The sequence below is a fragment of the Primulina tabacum genome, chromosome 9 (genome assembly GCF_025594145.1).
Source record: "Primulina tabacum isolate GXHZ01 chromosome 9, ASM2559414v2, whole genome shotgun sequence".
Lineage (NCBI taxonomy): Eukaryota > Viridiplantae > Streptophyta > Magnoliopsida > Lamiales > Gesneriaceae > Primulina > Primulina tabacum.
This window is the reverse complement of record NC_134558.1, coordinates 34,514,478-34,536,854: the sequence shown is the minus strand read 5'-3', so window position 1 is coordinate 34,536,854 and position 22,377 is coordinate 34,514,478. Positions and strand designations below refer to the sequence as shown.

The window sequence follows — 22,377 nt, the reverse complement described above, 5'->3', positions numbered from 1 at the left end:
ATTTTTAGGACCCAACTTTAGTGTGATTTACATAAACCAATCTATAAAGAATTGAGCGCGATTTTCTGGCTCGACCCAATTGTCGTAATTGGCCCGCCAGGTAAAATTAAGGTTCAGACATGTACAAACTTTTGCATTTTTCAAGAAACCCGTGTTCCTAGTGATTTGCACCAACCTCAGCAGTTCATATCAGACATTTCATTCATTTGGAGGCTCATCACGTTGATGAAATACATAAAATGAAGTAAAATACCTCTAAATAGGATATCAAGGTCATTCAATATACCATAATGCGCCCTGATATTTATTCTAAGGGACTCCATTTCCTATTTCAGATAGCTCAATTTACATCAAGATTTCCATTCTAGTTAAGCTACGAAAAAACATACTCTAAGATGAGAAATTATGCAGAAACGCTTTATTCTAGGTTCGGTTCTTGATCTTTCTTCGAGCTTTCAAGTCTATGACAATTACAGTAATGTTATCCTTGCTGCCCTTCTGAAGTGCACGATTCGATAGGAACTCCGCTGCAGCCTGAGCCGCAGGATCGATTCCTTCACCCCTTTCTGTCGGAAGCGTGGCACCATTGTTTTTATGCCATAAGAGTATTCTTCTACGAGCCATATCACAAGCTTCCTCGTTTGTCATTACATCCCACAAACCATCGCTTGCCAGAATGAGGCAGTCATCTTCCCTAGCTCGAGGAACAAACATTACTTCAGGATCTGGAATAATCCAGGGTTTCAAATATCTGTCGCCTGCAACACCCAAGAAGACCATGAACATTTAAAATTAAACGGGTATCACATATTTCTGGTTTTTCTCAATGAATCTGATAAATCAGTGCGATTCGGGTAAAAAATGGTTCAACCCCAACTTCAATTCAAGTCACACTCTAATTCAAAATAGTTCAATTCCTAGTGTTGAACCGGTTATAAAAATTCGAGATTGAGCTAAAAAATATGAAATATGGCTATTTGGTTGAACTCCATAGCTTGAGGGGCGGATTATATGATCCACACCTTTGAGTTAAAGAAATTAAAATGTAAATGAAGGAAAAAGATCAATGCCGAGGACATACCGATAGACCTAGACATCGCAAGCACTCCGAAGACACGGTGTCCATTCCACTGTATCACCTTGCCTCCAGCTGCCTCTATTCTTGCATATTCATCTTCCCGGTTCGGCTAACAAACAGAAGAGAGTATTATCAGAATCGCATTGGTTAGATTTTTCTCCTTACATAGACCAAAACAACATACTTTATGATCCACAGAGAGTGCCATAGGTTCTTTGCCACGACAGAGCACAGCCCTTGAATCGCCACAGTTGGCCACAATAATATGTGATGAACAAACTAAGGCAACAACAGCAGTTGAGCCAACAGTTTCAGGAACAACAGGATTAAGTGTGGCTTTTCCTCCGACCTCATCATCAACCTTGATAAAACATTTAGAAAATGCAGTTCTCCACTTCTGTTCACAACCGTGCTTGCTAATTCCTTCATTCAGATCCATCTTGATAGCTTCCAGCTCCTCAGCCAAAGCAGAATGGAGACGATCTCGACAGTAATTTGCAACCTGAAGATATACTTATTAGTTCTACATATCAAGCACAAGTGTTTTCAGTTTAAAATTACTCATCAAAGTGAGAAAGAGAAACATACATGCAAGCCTCCATGACCATCATAGACTCCAAAGAAATGACCCGTCAACTGACTTAACCTTGAATTCACCCCATCAATGAATTGATCATCAGTAAGCATTTGAATAGGAATTTCAAGAAACCGAGGTATTGTTGCCACTGCATCTTCCATTTCTGGTCTCCTACCGCACACAGATGTAAACCCCCAGAGAGGCACATAGTCGACCTCGAAAATACTCCGACCAAATCTTCCACTCGGTCCTTTATCCAACTGGACAGAGGCCACAGATGATTTTGAGCCACCACAGTTTACAGCCTCTTCCCCATTCCCTACTTTCACAGTCAGAGAGTCACCTAAATTTGTGCATATGAGTGGATTTCCTAAATCTCTGGTAGTGGAAACAAGATCGGCATCACATGTGCTCTTCTCGACCTCTAAAAAATTCGCCCCAATTCCAGAACTCATCTCAAATCCTAAAAAATCATCACCACATAAACTACTAGAATCACTCACCACAGAGAGTGAACAAGAATTGTCAAGAATAAGGTCACCCTCCAATGATGAGGAACCATCCTCTTCACTTTCATGGACTATAACATTGGTTGGCAGCCACTGGCTTTCGTCCTCAGAAGTCAAAGCCATGGCAGAAGAAGCCCCACTTCTATTCTCCTCTAATCCCGACAGTGCTGTAAAACTAACTTCACTACCTGAATCAGCAAAACTCGAATCCTCATTATCAACTTTCCCAGTAGTATCAACACGAGGAAACAAGCTCGTAGAGTCTTCCATTAACTCAATCCTCGTAGTATCCATACAACTATTCAACCTCAGGTTATCAAATATAAAATTACCTAATTCAAAAGGCACTTCCACCGCCTGGTACATCTCTTCCATCGCTATCACAATCTAAATTGCTAAAGTTACCCAGCCACCGTCCATCTAAAACTACAAGACCTGTCATGGTTAAGCTAATTCATCGCCTTTAGAAAATATCAAGAAAAATCTGGAAGTACCAACTCAATCCCATGCCTCAAAATTTACTGTTGAATTGGCACCCAACTAAAAAATCCTTAAAATGAAAATGAATTATCTGACCCGGCAGCCAAATATAGAAACCAAGAAGCACCCTCGGAAAGAGGTCACCACATACACAGAAAGATTTTATTAGTGAACCTTGTATCAACTCCTTATTATCTGCATCAAGAACAACGCACTTGAATCAAAATCAGGGGAAAAAAAAAACCTCTAAGTTTAATCAAATAACTCGAAATAAAATTCAAGAATCAAGACCAACAAATAGAGCCAGCCCTTTATCCATCCACAAAAAAAAAGGAAACAAGTGAAACAAAAACGAAAACAAAAAAATAAAGATAGACGACAAAAAGGGATCGTGTAAAAGAACCTAGGAAAGACAAGTTCAAGAATCACAAGGAATTCCTGAAAAGAAAAAAAAAGCAACTTTTTTCATCCAATTAAAACTTTGAGTATCCTGGATCTGAGGCAACCCATGTCAACCCTTCTTCAAATCTTGAGCTTATTTTTTTAGTCCAACTCTCTCTTTCTACCAATACGATTAATTTAACTACAATAATCAAATACCATCAAGATATTATTTAATATTTACAATGAAAAAGAGTGAAAACTATGTAAGCTGCAAAATAACAAAACCAATTAGGAAAAAAAACTTCTTACTAGTTACTACTTGTTTGCTTTAAAGAAACCCTCCAGTATCCACCGTCCTCTCATTTTCTTGAACATCTGCAGGAAACAGACGGGAAAAATACAACAAAATCAAGAACCCAAGAAATCGGGTGAGCTAAAAAGCGTTGAAAATGAAATTATACTTTGGATTGTGCGTTTTATAGTGTCTTCTTAAGCCCATTTTAGGACTTGGGAGAGCATCTCAATTAGTGGGGACTGGACAGTGGGGAAGCGTGCAATCAATCAATTTGATTAAAAATAAATCAAACACAGTAGACTGATATTTAATTATTGATTATTCAATTCGACGACGCTGTGCAAAAAGATAGAGATTATTATTTTATTGTCATAATAAATAAAAAAATCTTGGTGAGACAAATGACGGACAGATGTCAAATCGAAGTGGGCATAATAAATTATCACCACCCGTTGAACCTTTTGCCAGCCTCCAATAGTAAAATTTTGCTCAAAGTTTTCATTTTTTTTCTACTGCATAAAGACATAATTGCAAGTTTCTTCTTTTATTTATATTTATAATAAAAATTAATATTTTTTTATAAATCGAATTAAATTAGATATTTATTTCATAAATTTGACATATAAAATAATTTCACAAGAGTTTTTTGTACGACAATTTATTTTCAAAGAAGTAATTTAGGTGGATTTATTTGAGATTTACATTTAATATATATATATATATATATATATATATATATTATTTTTAAAATTCCCAAAACCAATATGGTGTATTATTCATAAAGATGAAATAAGTTTGTTAGAAAACTTAAAAAAAAAAGAACAAAATATTGAAGATACTTATTTATATAGGAGTAATTTTAAGAAGAATAGCATAAAAACAAAAACTACTCTTGTGAAATGGTCTCACAAATCTTTATCTATAAGATTTGTTAACCATACCGATATTCACAATAAAAAGTAATATTCTTAACATAAAAAGTAATATTTTTTCATGGATGACCCAAATAAGATATATGTCTCACAAAATACGACCCGTGAGACCGTCTCACACAAATTTTTACCAAAAAGAAATCAAGATATCAACATGGTTATTATGTGATGTTATTGCGGAATATCAAATTTCTCTCAAATCTCAATTATACAAGTTTGTCTGATTGAAAATTTTATTTATATAAACAACTTTTCAATTTTTTCCTTTTTTAATAATTTCTTATATAATATATATATATTTTACAATAGTTAGTTAATTACAAGACACTAAATCAAATAGGAATATGTTAGGAAAATAATAAAAAAATATATCGTTAAATATGGATATATGTTTATATATTTGAGACAAACAAACAAAAATAAATTAAATCATATATAATTCAAAATAGGAAAAAATTTGTGTGAGACGATCTTATGGGTCGTATTTAGTAAGACATATCTTTTATTTGGATCATTCATGAAAAAGTATTATTTTTATGCTAAAAATATTACTTTTACTGTGAATATCGGCAGGGTTAACACGTCTCACAAATAAAAATTCGTGAGACAATCTCATAAAAAACCTATTCTTGAAAATAAGAGACTAGAAGTTTAGGATATAAGTAACATTTGACTCGGTTTTTGAATTTTGTAGATAGCCATCATACGATATCCCCAAATCACTAGTCGTAAAAAATTTTGATTGTCTGCTTGTGAATCTACACTTCGGTTGGGTCGGAAGTTGCATGATTGCATCCAATTATCCATATTCTTTTTCCTACAACGATGGTAACGTAAAAAATCACGGATCACTCATGCAAGATAAATATAAAATTGTTGAATTTATGATATCTTCGATATACTAATAACATGTTCAATATCCTAACGATAGGTTCAACCTAGTCACTATAAGAAACTTTATGTGACATATTTGTTCGAATAAGTATTGATAAAAGATATCGAACTCGTTATTATTTGTCAAATGTTAACATATTTTATCAACCCGGATATCTCGTAAGACTCAAATATTTACTTGTTTTAAACAACTTAAATTTGTTAATGTATTTGATACAACATTGTTGGGTGCAATAATTGTCTCTACTTGGTAAAGTGATCGAATCGTGGTGCTTGAGCTGCTGTGCGGTTTAAAATATTTGAGTTACACCATTACTAATAGCTATAGTTTTCGGTAAAGCGACAAGCGCTCGGTCCTACAATTGGTATCAGAGCCAAGGTCATGGTTCGATTCTCATTGATTGCAAGGAGTGCAATTATTGGGAGGGAGATTTTTAGGTGCAATAATTGCCCCTGCTCGGTAGATTGATCAAATCGTGATGCTTGAGATGCGGTGCGGTTTAAAATATTTGAGTTGCACAATTACTACCAGCTATATCTTTTGGTAAAGCGGCAAGCGCTCGGTCCTACACACACATAAGATTTTTTTACCAATATAATTATATAAAAAATGACATAATAATATGATATATATGAAGATGACGTTTGTGATGCTATAAAATTTGAAGAGATTAGGGATGTTATGTGTATTTTTAAATATTAATAATAAATTACATTCTTTATCTTTCAAGTATTTTTTTTTATTCAAGTATTTTAATCTTTTAGATTTAGATTTAGTTACACTTAATTTTTTACAAATATTCATTAATGGGCTTAATATTTTTTCGTTGAATCATATCTAGCAGGCTAGGCCCTATTACTAATGGGCTTAGGCCCTTCAGATATCCATAATAAGCATTCAAAAACCTAACTCGGCTTCAAATTTCAAACCCTCAAAACCACTCCGGATCCCACTCCCAGCTGTCTCTACATTTCCTGCAGTTATTCTCGGATTATTATGGCGAACGTAGCAGAATCCGCAGTTCCGAATAGAGAAGAGGAGGAAGACCCCCATCCAGCGGCTGAAGACGAGGATACCGGAGCACAGGTGGCCCCGATCGTCAGGCTTGAAGAAGTTAGCGTCATTACCGGCGAGGAGAATGAAGAAATTATTCTTAATTTGTGAGTGATCTATTCTTAGACGTAATTTTGAGTAAATGGTGAAATCTTAGTTTCTGGGTTGTTAGTTGTTTATGCCCTGGATGCAAGTTGAGGTAGCTTGTTTTTTACGCGATCGACGTGACGGCGGTGTTTTTTTTGGATCGATGCAATAGTTTGTACGGTTTGGTGTTGTTGAATGGGCTGTGATTGACTGGGGCTTGAAGTTGTGCTTTCTACTTATTTTGATGGAGTTTTTAGAATGTTTTTATCTGCTTGATTAATTGCTGTAGGTTTGTGATGCTGGATTTTTTTTAATTTTTTCTGCGACTGTTCCACGTGTGTGATAATGCTCTGGTTTTGAAATTATCACCGAGTGCTGATTATGTGTGATTGATAGGAAGGCAAAACTGTATAGATTTGACAAGGAAGGGAACCAATGGAAGGAGAGGGGAGTTGGGACTGTGAAGCTACTGAAGGACAAGGTGAATGGAAAAGTTAGGCTTGTCATGAGGCAGAATAAGACCCTAAAAATTTGTGCCAATCACCTTGGTAAGCAAATAATGTTACTCCTATTTGGTAATTTATAGTTATCATTCTGTTTGCATCTATCTGGACAAATTTATTAATGATCTTTGTTCAAAGAATCGTGGAATCTGACAATAAGGTGGCATGCCTGTCTAAATTATTTGTTTTTATTGGTTCCGACAGTGCTGCCCGCTTTTTCTGTTCAAGAGCATCATGGGAATGACAAGTCTTGTGTATGGCATGCTGCTGATTTCGCTGATGGAGAGCTAAAGGATGAGACCTTCTGTATTCGGTTTCCATCGGTTGAGAGTGAGATGCTCTACTCTATCTCCTATTTGGTTTTAGTTTGATTTCTTACTAATTGGAATACCGAATAAATTGCTTTAATTTGAATTTTGTACCACACATTTTCCAGTCCAAGAAACGTATGATATGTTGATTGGAGTGTTGTTCTAAGGTGCCTTCGCTTTGATATGGCAGTTGGGGTTATATATGTGTCGCCCCTTTTCATTGGCATATAGTTGTCATCTGAAATTACTTGGGGTTCTGTAGGAGTCTAGGACTATTTGTGATTTCCCGGTTAATGACTGAAGGTGGGATTAGACTGATTATTTTATGAAATTGTTCTTTGGTTTCGTGTGTAAATTACTTCCGAAAGCTTGTGATAAAAACTTACTCGTGATTGATATTTTAATTCTCTGATGTTGAATTTGCATTCTGTATAATTTTTTTACGTCCTCTTTTACTCTTATTATGGGTTACAGACTGCAAAGCTTTCAAGGATAAAATTGAAGAGATCACTGAATCTCTGGCGCAGCGTGGTGGAGAGAGTGAAGAAGCCAATGCAGCTGCTGATCTTCTTGAAAATTTGAGTGTTGAAGGAAAAGATAGTGAAGAGAAACCAAAGGCAAAAGAGGAGGCACCTTTATCCGAGGGTGAGAAAAAGGATAAAGATCAGTAGCAAGAAAATCTGTGATGAGAAATAAGCTCTTTGGAGGTAGACGTCTTGGTTTTTGTTGACAAGGGTCGAAGCATGGGTTATTATTCGGTTGAGAGGAAACCTAGTACTGGGTATTGTTTTCATGGATGGTTTATGGTTTTGGTTTGTCTTCTGGTTCTTAGTTGGTGTCAATTGGTGAGTGTTTGTTTCCGAGTTTGGGTTACCTTTATATTTGTTGCTTTATACTGGGTTCATGCTCTACTCTTTACGTACAGGTTATAACCTATAATATACTTCTATTTGTTGGTCTTAACTCTTGAGAACTATTATTTTTGCTTCTATGTATTATAGCCCATGCTTTACATTTGTTTCCTTGTTAAATGTCTTTATTATCTCAAATGTAAAGATGAGACTGCTTGGTCTGTCGATAATCAAATTTAGAAGCCGAGTGTTTATGGTCCAAGGCCAAGGCTTGTTGAAGATCGTGGGAGATTTAAAAATGGAATATTGCACTCATTTTGCATATTCCCTTGGTCTGCACTTTGTGAAAATCAATGTACTTTCCGAGTTTGAACTCACCTTGTGGCCTGCTGATTAGCTTAAGGTTGAGAAGTTTTATTTTAAATAATGTCTTGGGTCTCATGATATTGATGTAGACACTCGTAAGACTTCTCAGCTGCCCAAGAAATTCATTTTATTTTGCATTGTATATTTTCAAATTGCAGTAAACCCTTTTAAATTTTACGTAAAAAGGAAGAAAAATGCCCTTGGGGAGGTCAACGTCAACGTGGTCAATTGTTACAAGTTCAATTCTTCTATCAACAACTTTTCATATATGAGTTTCTTGTCAAGATTTCTTATTTTTCTCGTACGAATCGTGCAAAACTGGAGTCATAGCATACTAATAGAAAGACAAAGCTAGTCTCACTCATTTGTTTATCCCCTTCCCCGCGTGTCATGTTTTTATGCAAGTTTTTCATATTGACGAGCACAAATGGCAAAATATCGGTTTTATTGGTTTGAAAACTGATAATACGTGATTGCTTACTTCCTACCACGTTGACTTTTCAGTCGACATTAACAAGATTCACACCAAGTTTGACATGCGAACAATTCAATATTGTTAAACTAATTCCAGTTTGGTGTCAGTTGAACGTTTACTTCAACCTCAAAAGTCGGTTTATTTGAGTTCGATTTTATTTATGTGCTATTTATTGTATGTAAAAGATTCGAATCATAAGGATCCGAGTCATGAAAGACCCGAGTTATTAGTTGGATAGTCCAGATTAGAGCCAATATGTCGGGTACTTTCCTCACTAGCCGCGCATTTCTCCTCTTCCCGGGTAATCAATAGCTCGGGCCCTCATACAAGCACCCGGGTACCTTACCATCCGGGCCACCTCGAGAATTGTGCCACACTCGAGTGTGATTGATACAAGCTGTCTAATCTGTCATAGAAACATGGGTTTGGAGTGTTCTAAAAGTCATCAGAACCTATAGTATGGGCAGCCGACTTGCCATACTTAGTCGGTGGCACTGGAAACGAGGTACCTACCCCATTTTCTATTATAAATAGCAGGTATTAATGTCATTTACAGATTCTGAATTCTTTGAACTCTCAAGCACTTACATATATTCTCCCATATATTCGCTTGTGTTTATCTTTAACCTACTGATTTAAGCATCGGAGTGGCTACGCCGGACACTCCTCCGACGCCCATTCACGAGTTTCTTTCTTGTTTGCAAGTGTCACCGAAGTCATTCATGAAAAAATATTACTTTTTATGCTAAGAGTATTACTTTTTATTGTGAATATCGGTAGGGTTGATCCGTCTCATATATAAAGATTTGTGAGACCGTGTCGCAAGACACCTACTCTAAAAATACAATGTGTTTAATTGTCAACATATAATCTAAATTAGAAAAATGGATGACCTCAAAAGTCGAAACACGAACGGGACTAGACCACTATTTTATCATTAATGAATACTCTTCTGAGACGGCAACCAAAAGTCCAAAACCCATGCTCAACTGCTCTAATGGCGGTCCTTCTCTTACCAAGAATTATAGATTAAGGTTGCCCAATAGTGGGGATCGAGTTGTGGAATAGGTGAGTAGCGATTGATTAATGGTTAGGAGTTTGATTTTTTCTACAAAATTTTTTTGGGTGAGTATGTTGCAAAAGGTTTGTCAAGTACAATTTATTTGACTAACGTGATTTGTAGACGGTTGCATTAATTCGAAAGATAATTCAAAAAAGAAAGCAATCATACATCGTCATTTAAAAAAATTATAGATTACTTCTAATAACTGTTTTTTTTCTTGATTGATTATTTCAGCCAATTTTTTTATTAGTGAATAAAATCTTATTTGTTTATGCTTAACAATTTTTAGCAGAAGACATGGTAAAGTTTAACTTAATTTTTTTTATTAGTTTCCAAAATATTATGTTATTGTATTACATATTAATTCAAAAATAATTACATTTTAAATTTTAAAAATATTTCATCGCAATAAATTTAAATTATGCACTTGTGATGTGACATCATTAACCCACATATTAACATGAAATGACATCGACACAAATAATATCTTACCAAGCTATCTATAAAATTTTAAATTTATCTAATATTGTGTGAGATCGATCAGATGATCAACCGATCATTTTGAGTAAAAAGAGCTCAACATCATGTGATGATGATAAGTTTTCAGCCATAAAAGAGGATTCAAATATCATATTTTTACATTGACACAAAATAATATCTTGCAACATTTTCAACATGGAATCTTTAGTTTCTAATTAATACAAAAATTTAAGAAACAAAAGAACCAATGGCTAAAAAAAAAGTTGGAAACGCAAACAAACAAATTGTAAGTTTTTCATTTCACAGTTCGAAGATAAAAATATTGTAGTAACTATCATATACTTGTACAAGAAAAACAATTAAATCAAACAAATAGACTTCAACTAATTGTAATGCATAAAAAAAAGAACTGATTGTAATGCACCTAATTATTGTTGATCAAAATCTAGAAATTAAAGCCCATCTCTCTGTAATTTCTATGTACCATGAATCAAACCTACAACGCAAGAATCATCAATTTGCTCAAGCCCCATCTAAGAGGGACTTAAAATGGGGCCCCTTGAGCAAATTATGACTGCATGTTCCTCAAAGCGGCAATGCGGATCTATAATGTTATTTGAACGCCAAAATCTCTTCAATCTAAGATAGAAATGAGGTTCCAGCAAGGTTATGATGCAAAAGATTATGCGCAATCACGTCCCTCGCGCGTACCGCATTTGTCGATCTAAAGACATTCTCAGGGACCATTTCATCATCAAAGAGCTCAAATTTAAGCGTTGGATCCAACCTCTCGCCCATCAGTTCGCATATGTTATGCAACACGCAGCACGCCCCAAGAACGACTGGCAAATCTTGAAGTTTAACTTCGGTTCGCTTCTGCAAACAACCCCATCTCCCTTTCAATCTAGCAAATGAATCTTTCGCAACCCTTTGAATATCTCCTATTTTCTCATTAAAAGCATGTTGAGTCCAAGTCAAATGTTGATGTGTGTAAGGAACTAATGTCCAATCCATTAAAGGTAATCCGGAGCCTCCAACAATCCAAACACCTTTATACAACCCAGCATTTGCCCTTTGGAAGAGCGTGGACTTTTCCAAAACCTGTTCATCCGACATTGAACCGGGGTAGCCGATGCAGACATCGGTGAGGACGCCCCTTGGATCAACGACCCCTTGAACAGTGATCGAATACGAGGTCTTTTGATTTCTTTCTGTATGCCTCCTGTTGAAATATGCTGCCACACTGATCTTTGGAGCAATGATTGGTATATGCGTTGTGTACATTGATCCAACCACATTAGGAATTCCAGACATCGAACTGAATTCATCCATAGTCGTCTTCATATTATCCTCATCCATCCACCTAAGATACTTGGGCATCAAAACACTGCTTATAGCCGAACAAACCTCGAGGACAAGCTTATGGCACGTAGAAATACCCAATCCAAACTTCTTAGAAACGAGCCTGAGCGGCTCTCCAGTGGCCAACCGCCATATGCACACGGCTACGCGTTGCCTTACGGGGACTGCATCCCTCAACATGGTGTTTTCCTTGGCTACGGCAGAGTTCAGCTCACTACAGATCAAATCAAATGTACCCTTCCCCATTCTAAATGCTTTCTTGAATTCTTCCTCGGGAAAATCAGGACTGTTGCATTGATCCCACCAATCTTTGGACCTGTTTTTGACCCACAGCCGCCGCTGAGGGCCGGATGACAGAGTTTTATTGCTGGTGGTTACGTTTTCATCGTTAGAGACTGACTCATCCGCACTTGCACCTGCGATGGCTGATGCAGCAACGTTAGCGGCAGTAAAAGCGTTCGCTTTCGCCTTTCTTTTACGAGTCCCGTCGTGGCGCTCAGCATCTTTGTGATATTCCTTCAACTTATAAAAATAATCCATCGTAGCGACCCTTTGCTGGCTGTGATTATTCTCGAATCGAATCATTTCTTCTTGATTCACCTTCTTCATCTCTTGAAGATCGCTCTTTTCTTGATCATCGAGAAAATCCAACGAACTAATAATCTCGTTTAACCCCTTAGTCTTAACCCGCTTCTCATCCACTCCCGCACCCATAATCCCACCACTATCGTTCGCATTCACTTTTTTTCTTCTCTTAGTCTGCTGCTGTTGATGTTGCTTGTTTTCACTCATTTCAAAATGGGCTCTCCCTCAAAAAAATTCGAAAGTATCGAAAACACGACGAGCAATAAGGTTGATCTGCAAAACCTGGAGACGTCAAAGTTCAAATACATATACGCAGTTAAGGCGTTTGATAAAAATCGTAAATTACGATGTGAACGCAGCGATAAATGTCAAAGTACAAAAAGTGGGTCTGGGTTTGAAAATTTCGCGTAAGGTGTTACATACATAATTTAAGCATACAGGTGGAGAGACGTGTGCGCTAGGTGTGAACCACATTGAGATTCAGGGAAGGTTCTCATGGACGAGCGAGACAAAGGACGGCGAGTTGGGAAAGCTGCTCGCACACAAAATTATATATTTACATGGATTTAATATGTTGTCATTTGTCTCGCTCGCCCATGAGAACCTTCCCCGAAAAAATATTTACATGGATCTAAAAAGTGTTGTCTAGGCGTTAGGCGGTCGTTCACCGCCCCAATTTTTAGAAGCCGTCTGATGTGATATATATATAATTTTTTTATTTTTAAAAAGATCGTCTGACATATTTCTCAATCAATTTGTATCGTATAAATAAGAAAAATATGTCATTAATTTTGAGTTTGAATCTGATATAGAGAAATTATGGAGAAATACAGAGATTAACAAAAAAAATTAGATATTTATATTGTAAAAAAACCATCTGGACGCCGCCTAAACAAGCTGTGGCGACTATCCGGCTCCGATCTATCGCTTTTTAGAAAACTGTATGTGTGTGAACATAAATGACATATATATGTATGTGAACATGAATGACCTTCATGTCAACGTGGGGTTCACATTTTAATTAATGAATCACTAATGGCATTGTTCACGCAACTCTTGTAAATTTAGATTTTTGTGGATAATTATGTTTGGCGTTTAATTAGTTTTTATATAGAACGACAAAAAATTATATTAAAAATATTTGAAAATATTTTCTTATAGTTTATTTCTTTGTTTGGATAAATATATATGCAATTTACATTAATAATAAAAATATTAATGACTTGATAATAAAAGTCAAATTGAATAAAGCTTCCTATTGTGGAAAAAAAATTAACGACTTGATCATAAAATGTTATTGAGGTTTTTATTGTATTTTTCCAATGAATAAGTCTCTTTTGAGACGGGTTGATTCGATTCATATTTACGAAAAAAATATTTTTGACATAAAAAATATTATTTTTTCATGAACTGAGTTGGATTGAAGATCCGTCTCATAAAATTGACAACATAATTTTGTGTTTTGGGAGAGTTTCAATGATAATTATGATTTATGTAATTGATATTAAGATTTTTGTATTAATTGAAAGAGTAAATTTCTTTTGAGACGGTCTTACAAATCTTTATCTTTGAGACGGATCAACCCTACCGATATTCAAAATAAAAAATAAAACTCTTAGCATAAAAATAATATTTTTTCATGGATGGCCAAAATAAGAGATCCGTCTCACAAAATACGACCCATAAAACCGTCTCACACAAGTTTTTGCCTAATTGAAAAGCTAGCATACAAGATGATCTTCACACCCATCCCTACAACATAAATTAACATGTGGATCCAAATCCTAAACAACTAGGTAGAGATGTAAATGAACTAAACCGTTTGTGAGCTATTCGAAGCTCGATTCGATAAAAGCTTGTTTGAGTTCGTTTAATGATGCTCGTTAAGATAAACGAACCAAGTTCAAGCTCTACAATATTCGGCTCGTTAGCTCGTGAACATATTCGTTAGTAAATTCATAAGTAATATCTTAGATGAAAAATAATAATTTTGATATTTTATTGATTTAACACATTAATTATGAAGTATGTAGAAAAATCTATTAAATTTATTTATTATAATAAATTGACAAATTTTAATAAGAATATTATATTATTTTTCTAAATGTATAATTTATCTTTTAATAAATTTAATGAATATTTAAATATACAATTCATATTTATTGATCCCGTTTAGGTTCGATAAAAGCTTGAAAAAGCTCGTGAGCCATGAATATATTTGTTAAATAAAGCTCGAGCTCGGCTCGATTATAAACAAACCAAGCTCAAACATTCAAGAGTTCGGCTCGGCTCGACTCGATTGCGTCCCTACCACTAGGTGTCCGTAAATTAATCATTTGGTGTACAATACGGGGATAATATAATGATATATAATTTAAATTAATATAGAATTGGAGGCAAATTCACGAAGAGTTCAGATTTTTCTTACGCATATTTTCGACCCCTCCAATTAAATACTATTGTTTTTCTTTTATTTTTTTATATTAAAAAAATGAGGAGATTCGGTTTGATTTGACAACTTTTATAAATTTGATATTTGAATAATGACTGGAATTTTGACCCCCCGTCTGTTAGGCAGTGAACCCCGTATCCATTTCGCTCGGTCTCAATATTTAATAATACCGACATAATATCGAATTGTCTGATAATAAATTATTATTATTATTTTGTTATATATATGAGATATAATAAATTTATATTGCAGCAGATATTTAAATTTAGTTTGATATTACCAATTTATACCAAACTCGGTTAATAAATATGTACACTCGTTTAATATATAATATAGTGCAAAATACACAGATAATAGTAACAATTTGGTTTCCACCGATAGAATTTCTATAGAGAGTCGATGAAACTTCTAATCAAAAGCGTGTCAAAAGATGCAATTTTTATCTTCTATGGTGCAAAGCAAATATTGACCAAGTAAAACCGAAATCGTGTTTGACTTGGTGGAGTTGATTACAACGCTATTCAAAAGCGTGTCAAACATGCAATTTTATCTTCTACTATTGAGCATCACAAATATTATTTTCCTGGACAATTCTTTTATTAATTTTAGCAAGCGCTACCGGTACGTATGCCTAGATTTATAACAGAGAAGAGCAATTGATGGATCCAAATTGGAAAAAGAATAAATTATGAGCGTATCCACTATTCCAATAAGCTAATAGGTTATGCGCGAACCGATTAAAATTCGTATAAGTGTTTTAACATACGAATTAGAAGTTGGAACTTCAATGTGCTCTAATTGGATCTTATGGCGACAATAAAACTCATATTACATATATTAAAATCTAACTCAGCAAAATGCAAAAAAATTTCTTCCGGTTTTAAAATATTGAGTGTCGTTCTTGTTTATTTTTTTCTTTTACTTTTGTTTAGATGTATGTTAATGTGTATAACATGAGCTTTATTTATACCATATGAGTTACGTAAGAGAAAACCGGTGCCAAATAAACAATATTCATTAGATTCATTGATTTCATACAAAAAATGACCGAAACAAAAAAAAATTAACTTACCGGGTAAAATCAAACTTTTAATCCAAAACATACCAATTTATAGTACCAAAATCCTAATTTTCTCATATAAATAAGATAATAGTTTCACATGACTGAAAAATTATTGATGCAGTATATATGCATATCCGTTATCAGTTGAAAGAGAGCATGGAAATATAATGATAAGACTACCTTCACATAAAACACAGGCTGTAAGCTCCAAAACAATGTACATGAAAAAACTTGCCTTGGCTTCTCATTTTCCGAGCTAGCCAGGTAGTTAACATGTCGAATCCGACCTACAAAGAACCTTGTCTAGGGTACATCGAGGGTGTCGCGATAGTAACCACTCCAAAGATCAAGTCAGTGTATACATGAAGTAGTAGGCGCAATAGCAAGTATGATAATCTGTGTTTCCAAAGATACTACGCAATTCTGATTGTATGATAGTGGTGGAATGAGCTATTATTTCTTCGATAGGGAACATCCAATGATACTAAGAATTGAGTTCGAGTTGGACGATCTATCTATAATTTAATTTTTTCTTATGATCCAAATCCTTGGTGTCGATTGTTTGGTTTACTGCGAGAACACGAAAGACTCCTCAGCTGTTGCATATACATAAGCCCTTCAACTTTCTAGATGATGTTACTGATCAATTTCGGCGACAACCGAAGGTACTCATCATTTCGCAGCTCGATTAATTTAGCTCAAGATCAGCATCTCTTTGTCCAGATGAGCTCCGGCCCCGTGGTTGACCTTTAATCATACATGTATATACTATAGAAAATGGTAATTTCTCATTTTTTATATCTCCGATCAGCAACATGTTTTCGAGTAGGAGAAGCTCGAGAAATAAATCGAATTAAAAACCCTTCAAAACTATACTCAAGAAACAAGTGAACAATCAAATTAACTAAGGCCTATTAATCTGTGCTAATATCTTCATAGAATAGGGTTGCAGTCCCACCATCGGTCTGTCGAAGAAACCAAGTCAAAAATTGCTGCTCTGAGTAAAGGAGAAAGTGGGAAGCCCTGTGAGCATCGAGTGCACTAGCTTGTGTCAATCAATACAGACATATAGTGCACAGCAACAATTTTTACACAATGTTCATTGAGAAAAACTGGGAATTTTTAGCAAAATTTACAGGTTTTAAAATATGAATATTTTTTATATTTATACCTTTATCTTCCTTGTCTGTCCTGGAAAATTTGAAATCAAAAGCTCGAATCAATGAATTTTCTCTCTAACCCTTAATTTCCCATCCATATTCCTCCAAATTGCAGCATATATATGAGCCCTCCAAGAGTACCCTTCATGCCGTAATCTCCGAAACCACTCTTAAAATTTTTATGCTCAAGAACCCTGCATCAAGATTAAAATGCTAACACATAAACGAAGCACATCAGATTCAGATCAATTCATAGCACATCCTAAATGTAAACGCAAGACAAAATACAGTAGAAAATCACAAACCCGCGTTCATATATTAAATATACAGTATTACACCCTTAAAAATGCGTGTGTGAGAGAGAGAGAAGATGGGGTGACAGACAGAGAGTAAGCACCCATAGCTTCAAGCATGTGGGAATCTGTTTATGCAAGAAAATACCATGTGTGCTCACTCTCTTCTGTCACCTCCCTTACTTAATTCTTTGATTTTCAGACAGTTGAATTTTTATTTTTTTTAAAGACTAGATTGAGGAAACCCTATATTTTAGAAACCCTGGAACAGTAGTAACACAACTGTATCGGGCACTGTTCCATTAAAAGGAACACTGCTTTTGATTTGATATATGTGTATGAACAAGTGCTGGTGCGTTGTGTGCCTTTATATAGGATAGGTTTGGAACGGTCCCCTCCCATCACCTTTGTATATATTATAATTATTGCCCTACACCAAGGAATAACTTTTTATTAATGTTTAATTAACTAAAGGAATCATGTTGATAGATATATAATTTTTAAATTCGATGTCGATTTTATTAAACTAACTGGAGTTCGAATTCGAATTTGATTTTAGTTTAAATGAAAATTGGTCTTTTTTTAGTTAAGGAGAAATTCCAATTTTTTGTTATATACATTTGTTTCTTTGCGATTTTTAGTTTGTACGTCGTGTTGTTAAATTTTGGTCTCGGTTTGTTATTTTAGGTTTTTTTTTTTTTTTTGCAATTTTAATATATTTGTTCGGAGGTGGTACTGATGTAGGGCCGACATTAAGCTGATATCGACATTAAGCTGATATGTGCAGTGCCAGTGCCACATGGATCAACACTCCAGATAAAAATTTACTAAAATTGTCAAAAATTGATAAATAGATAACTAAAATTAAAATTTATCATTGATGACCGAAATCGCGATAAAGCAAATATATAGAATCAAAATTGTAATTTTTCATTTGGTTAATTATCAAAGTTTATATGTACATTCTATATTGAGCTAGAATTAAACTTAAAATGTGCTTGACATATTAAGTTCGATCTCAGATAATTTCATATATAAATAAAATAATATTCAAATTACTCGAAAATACTCAGAAAACTATTTTCTATTTTAACTCGTTTAAATCCCTCTCCCCCTTCCTCTCTTGTTAGCTTAATTAGTCCAATTCCCACTTATCTCATCATGATCAAGCAACGTGAAATCTAGGAATTATTAGTCTCCCATACATCACTTTCTAAAATACATATTTGGTGTCATTACCAATGGATTAAAATAACATAAACCTCTCCCCTTTGAGAAGAGGCGTGTGTTGTAATAAAAAAAAAATGTTTCTTTAGAGACATTGTCGTTTCATTTTACATATATCGAGTTAATGTAACTCGATCTCTTGTTTTTTTTTCTAAATTATTAGATATTTTCCATGTGAGAATCGAACTTGGCTCTATATCTTAATTAATGAGATCCTATAGTAAGGTATTATTATCTTCGCTGCACACAAAATGATTATCAGTAATCCAAACATGCAATGCCATCAAGGTACGTATGTTGAACTAAACTCTTCCTTTATTCGGGTTAATTTGAGACGTACAAAGTGGAAACTCTATTGGTCATTTGTGGTTCATTTTTTTCCCTTGAAGAAATTGTAACAAATTAAAATATAATGCAAATCAAATTAAACCCATATATTTTTCACGATGTTAGGATTAGTCACACACATAATTTTGTATGGTTTACACATCAAAATCAAACCACACGCACACATATATATTTAAATGAAATTTTAAAAATCAATCTGCATTTTGTAAATTATTTAATATTAAAATTATATATATAATGCGCGCAATATATAATATGTATATCCTTACTTAATTCTGGACGTGGATAAGGTGAGTACGAAAGATATCAAAAAACAGTAGCAGAAAAAATATGTTGAGAATGGAGGAATATGTTCATCCAACTTGCAAATAATTTCTGATATTATATAATTTCATGTGGCGATAACTTAAAGTTTATTAATTAATATTATCTCCTTTTTTTTTCTCCATCCCTTGAATATAATGCGCATGGAACCTTTCAAGAATATGGGATTTCGACTTTTCTGCCGTTGCAATATTGGAGAATTAACGCGAGAAGGGATGATTCCAATCTAGAAGAAGCTTACGCCACTCCATATATGATTTTATCCCGCTTTAGTGGATTTGTTCACTATTTTTAATTAATCAAAGATTCAATAATTCGATCATAATATTCGTCTAAAACAAACAAAATCCGTATATAATGACGTCAAATATAAGAATATGTAATAATTGCTGCTTGATAAATTGATCAACTCTACTGTATAATTACGTTTTCGGTCTTAACTTGAGCTAACAAGAAAATAATAGCTTTGGTCGATAAATTTTTATGTAAGAAAATACTTTGTTTATTTGTTAAAAAAACATATGCTTACTTTTATAGTGTTGTTTACATCATCAATTAATATATTTGATAGCTAAATATCATATATTTATTGAAAAGTAAACATGTTGTCATCGATTTTTTTCCCCTAAGGCAACAAAGTATATATAATCAAAACTTTGGGTAGGTCCTTGGGCATCATATAGACAAACTATAAATTATATACTTCAAAAACTTAGTATTAATTTATTGTGGAGTAGGTCTCTTGTGAGACGGTCTCACGAACTTTTATCTGTGAGAAGGGTCAACCCTATCGATATTCACAATAAAAAGTAATATTCTTAACAAGTAATACTTTTTCATGGATGACCCAAATAAGAGATTCGTATCACAAAATACGAACCATGAGACCGTCTCACACAAGTTTTTGCATTTATAATTGCTTGGAAAAATTACTCAAAAACCCTACAAAAATACTTTCAACTCAGCATTCTTATTAATCGAATTTTTCTTTCTCGGAGAAAATGTTGGAATTTCCACCTTAATGAATTGAAATTAAGCAAAGAAAACTCAAAAACTTGAAGACGAGGGTATAACCCGCACTAAAAATCTTTCTGGAAAATTCCCAGGTAGCAGGGAAGGCGCACAGACACCTTGCCCTCCAGCTTCTGTCTGGAAATTTTCCGGACAAAGCAAGCAGTGCGGAGGCTCAATGGATTTTCTGAATCTTTTCATTCCTAAGGTGTCTTTTGATGAAAAAATTAGACCTATTGACCCCAAAAGACACCCACATGATGAAATATCGTGTCCATGCAGACAAAAATATTAAATAGAGGATCAAAAATATTTAGAACCACTTTATCAGATTTTCTAAATACACATTGCATTCATCTTGAGTCTGCATGCATTCCTTCATAAATAAAAAGAGTTTATATTATTTTCTAGTTGTTGAACTTGCGATTTACTGTGTTGTCATCACAAGTAAAGTTATATTTTGGGAGAAGATTGCCAACTACCGAAGCACCAAGAGCTGGACAAAATCTTCTTAAGAAAATAGTGTTCAATACTAGTCTCAACTTATTACTAATCATTGCCATCTTTTAGTTTCATCACCAACAAGCTTAAGAATATTCGATAAATTTTGAATATGACTTCCTCATCTACAATGTTAACTAACGCTCCATTGTCACAAGGAGAAATACCAGAAAATTTCAACAGTGCTGACTTCAAAATATGGCAACAGAAAACGTTGCCATTCCTGAAGATGATGTTGATCCTTGTTTTAGGCAACATCGGATGCATATAACCAAAATTTCTATGCAACAACTATATTCTGAATAGACTTGACGATGGAATATACAATGTGTATTGTCAGGTGAAAACAACAAAAGAGTTGTGAGAAATGTTGAAAAGAAATCTAAAACAGAAGATGTCGGCCTCAAAAAGTTTATTTTGGGACGCTTCTTAGAATTCAAGACGGTTGACTCCAAATATGTAATGAGTCAAGTGCAAGAAATATAACTACTATTGCACGAGATTCATGCTGAGGGATGAGTCCAAGTGAGTCATTTCAAGTTCTTGCATTGATTGAAAAACTCCTTCTTTTGTAGAAGGATTTCAAAAACTCTTTGAAGCACAATCGAAAAGAAATGGGACCAGAGGATCTTATTGTTCGAATGAGGATTGAAGAGACAATCGTGATACAGAAAACAAAACCAATAAAGTTGGCTGCGAAAGTGAACATGGTAGAATCCAACAACACTTACAAGAAGAGGAAATTTATGGGTGAACCACAACAACAAAAGAATATGAAGAAGTTCGCGGGAAAATGTTACAACTTCGAGAAACCAAACCATATGGCAAAAAAACATAGTCATCTAAAGAAAGGGAAAGATCAAGCAAACTTAGTTCAAGAAAAGTAAGTACTGTGTGATTTTTTTGAATTGGATTTAATTGTGGTGCATGGTTTTTGAGACAAACCTCGTGGACAATCCAAATGAATGATGGGTTGATATAAATGCTACCCAGTCACATATGCTCCGATAAAAAGATATCCTCCATATACACTCCAATTTCTTGGAGAAAGCTCTTAAAGAAATAAGGAAAAACTTATTTTCGAGGTCAAAGTTGTACTACACGTTCACGAAATAAGGAAAAACTTATTGTCGGGGTCATCATTGGTCAAACATGGATTTATGCTTCTATTTGAGTCTAATAAATTTGTATTGACCAAGAATGAATTTGGGGCTACATTTATTGAGTTTTGCTCTTCCTTGGGCATCAAACAACAAATTACTGTTCCATAATTGTCTCAATCGAATGGAATTGCCGTATGAAAAAATCAAACTTTGAAAAAAACGATGGACGTCTTATTGATAAGTTTGGCCTTATCCAAAACAAGATTCTCCATCAGAAAAATTATAAAACGCCATGTTGTGGAAAGATCATAAACCTTCCTACAAGTACCAAAAAATGTAGGGGTGTTCGGCCAAGGTCCAAAGCCAAATCAAGTGAAAATTGGACCAAAGACAGTCGATTCCGTATTCATTGGATATGCACATAACAACAGTGCCTATAGATTTATTGTGTTGTTATCATAAGTGAAGTTGTTGTATACTGGGAGAAGATTTTCAACTACCAAATTATCAAGAACGGAATTAAATCTTCCTAAGAAAATAATATTTAACACTAACCTTAATTTATTACTGATCATTGTCATCTTCGAGTTTAATCACCACCAGAAAAAG

At 34.4% G+C, this 22,377-nt stretch overlaps 3 protein-coding genes across 3 annotated transcripts; 1 reads left to right on the top strand and 2 right to left on the bottom strand.

Annotated features, from left to right (window-relative positions):
- Positions 1-183: 183 nt before the first annotated feature.
- On the bottom strand, positions 184-3,595 carry LOC142555453 (protein phosphatase 2C 50-like). Its single transcript, XM_075666321.1, has 5 exons — positions 3,338-3,595; positions 1,667-2,839; positions 1,263-1,580; positions 1,082-1,187; positions 184-758 (listed from the first exon to the last, which is right to left on the bottom strand). Exons 2-5 carry the CDS (start codon positions 2,537-2,539, stop codon positions 424-426), a joined length of 1,632 nt encoding a protein of 543 aa, XP_075522436.1. The 5' UTR covers positions 2,540-2,839; positions 3,338-3,595; the 3' UTR covers positions 184-423.
- A 2,468-nt stretch (positions 3,596-6,063) lies between these two features.
- LOC142555455 (ran-binding protein 1 homolog b-like) lies at positions 6,064-8,067 on the top strand. The gene is made up of 4 exons (XM_075666323.1): positions 6,064-6,310; positions 6,687-6,838; positions 6,998-7,123; positions 7,579-8,067. The coding sequence occupies exons 1-4, from the start codon at positions 6,147-6,149 to the stop codon at positions 7,773-7,775; spliced, it is 639 nt and encodes a 212-aa protein (XP_075522438.1). The 5' UTR covers positions 6,064-6,146; the 3' UTR covers positions 7,776-8,067.
- Positions 8,068-10,602: 2,535 nt separating this feature from the next.
- LOC142555454 (protein ANTAGONIST OF LIKE HETEROCHROMATIN PROTEIN 1-like) lies at positions 10,603-12,798 on the bottom strand. Its single transcript, XM_075666322.1, has one exon. It carries the CDS (start codon positions 12,491-12,493, stop codon positions 10,979-10,981), a length of 1,515 nt encoding a protein of 504 aa, XP_075522437.1. The 5' UTR covers positions 12,494-12,798; the 3' UTR covers positions 10,603-10,978.
- Positions 12,799-22,377: the final 9,579 nt, after the last annotated feature.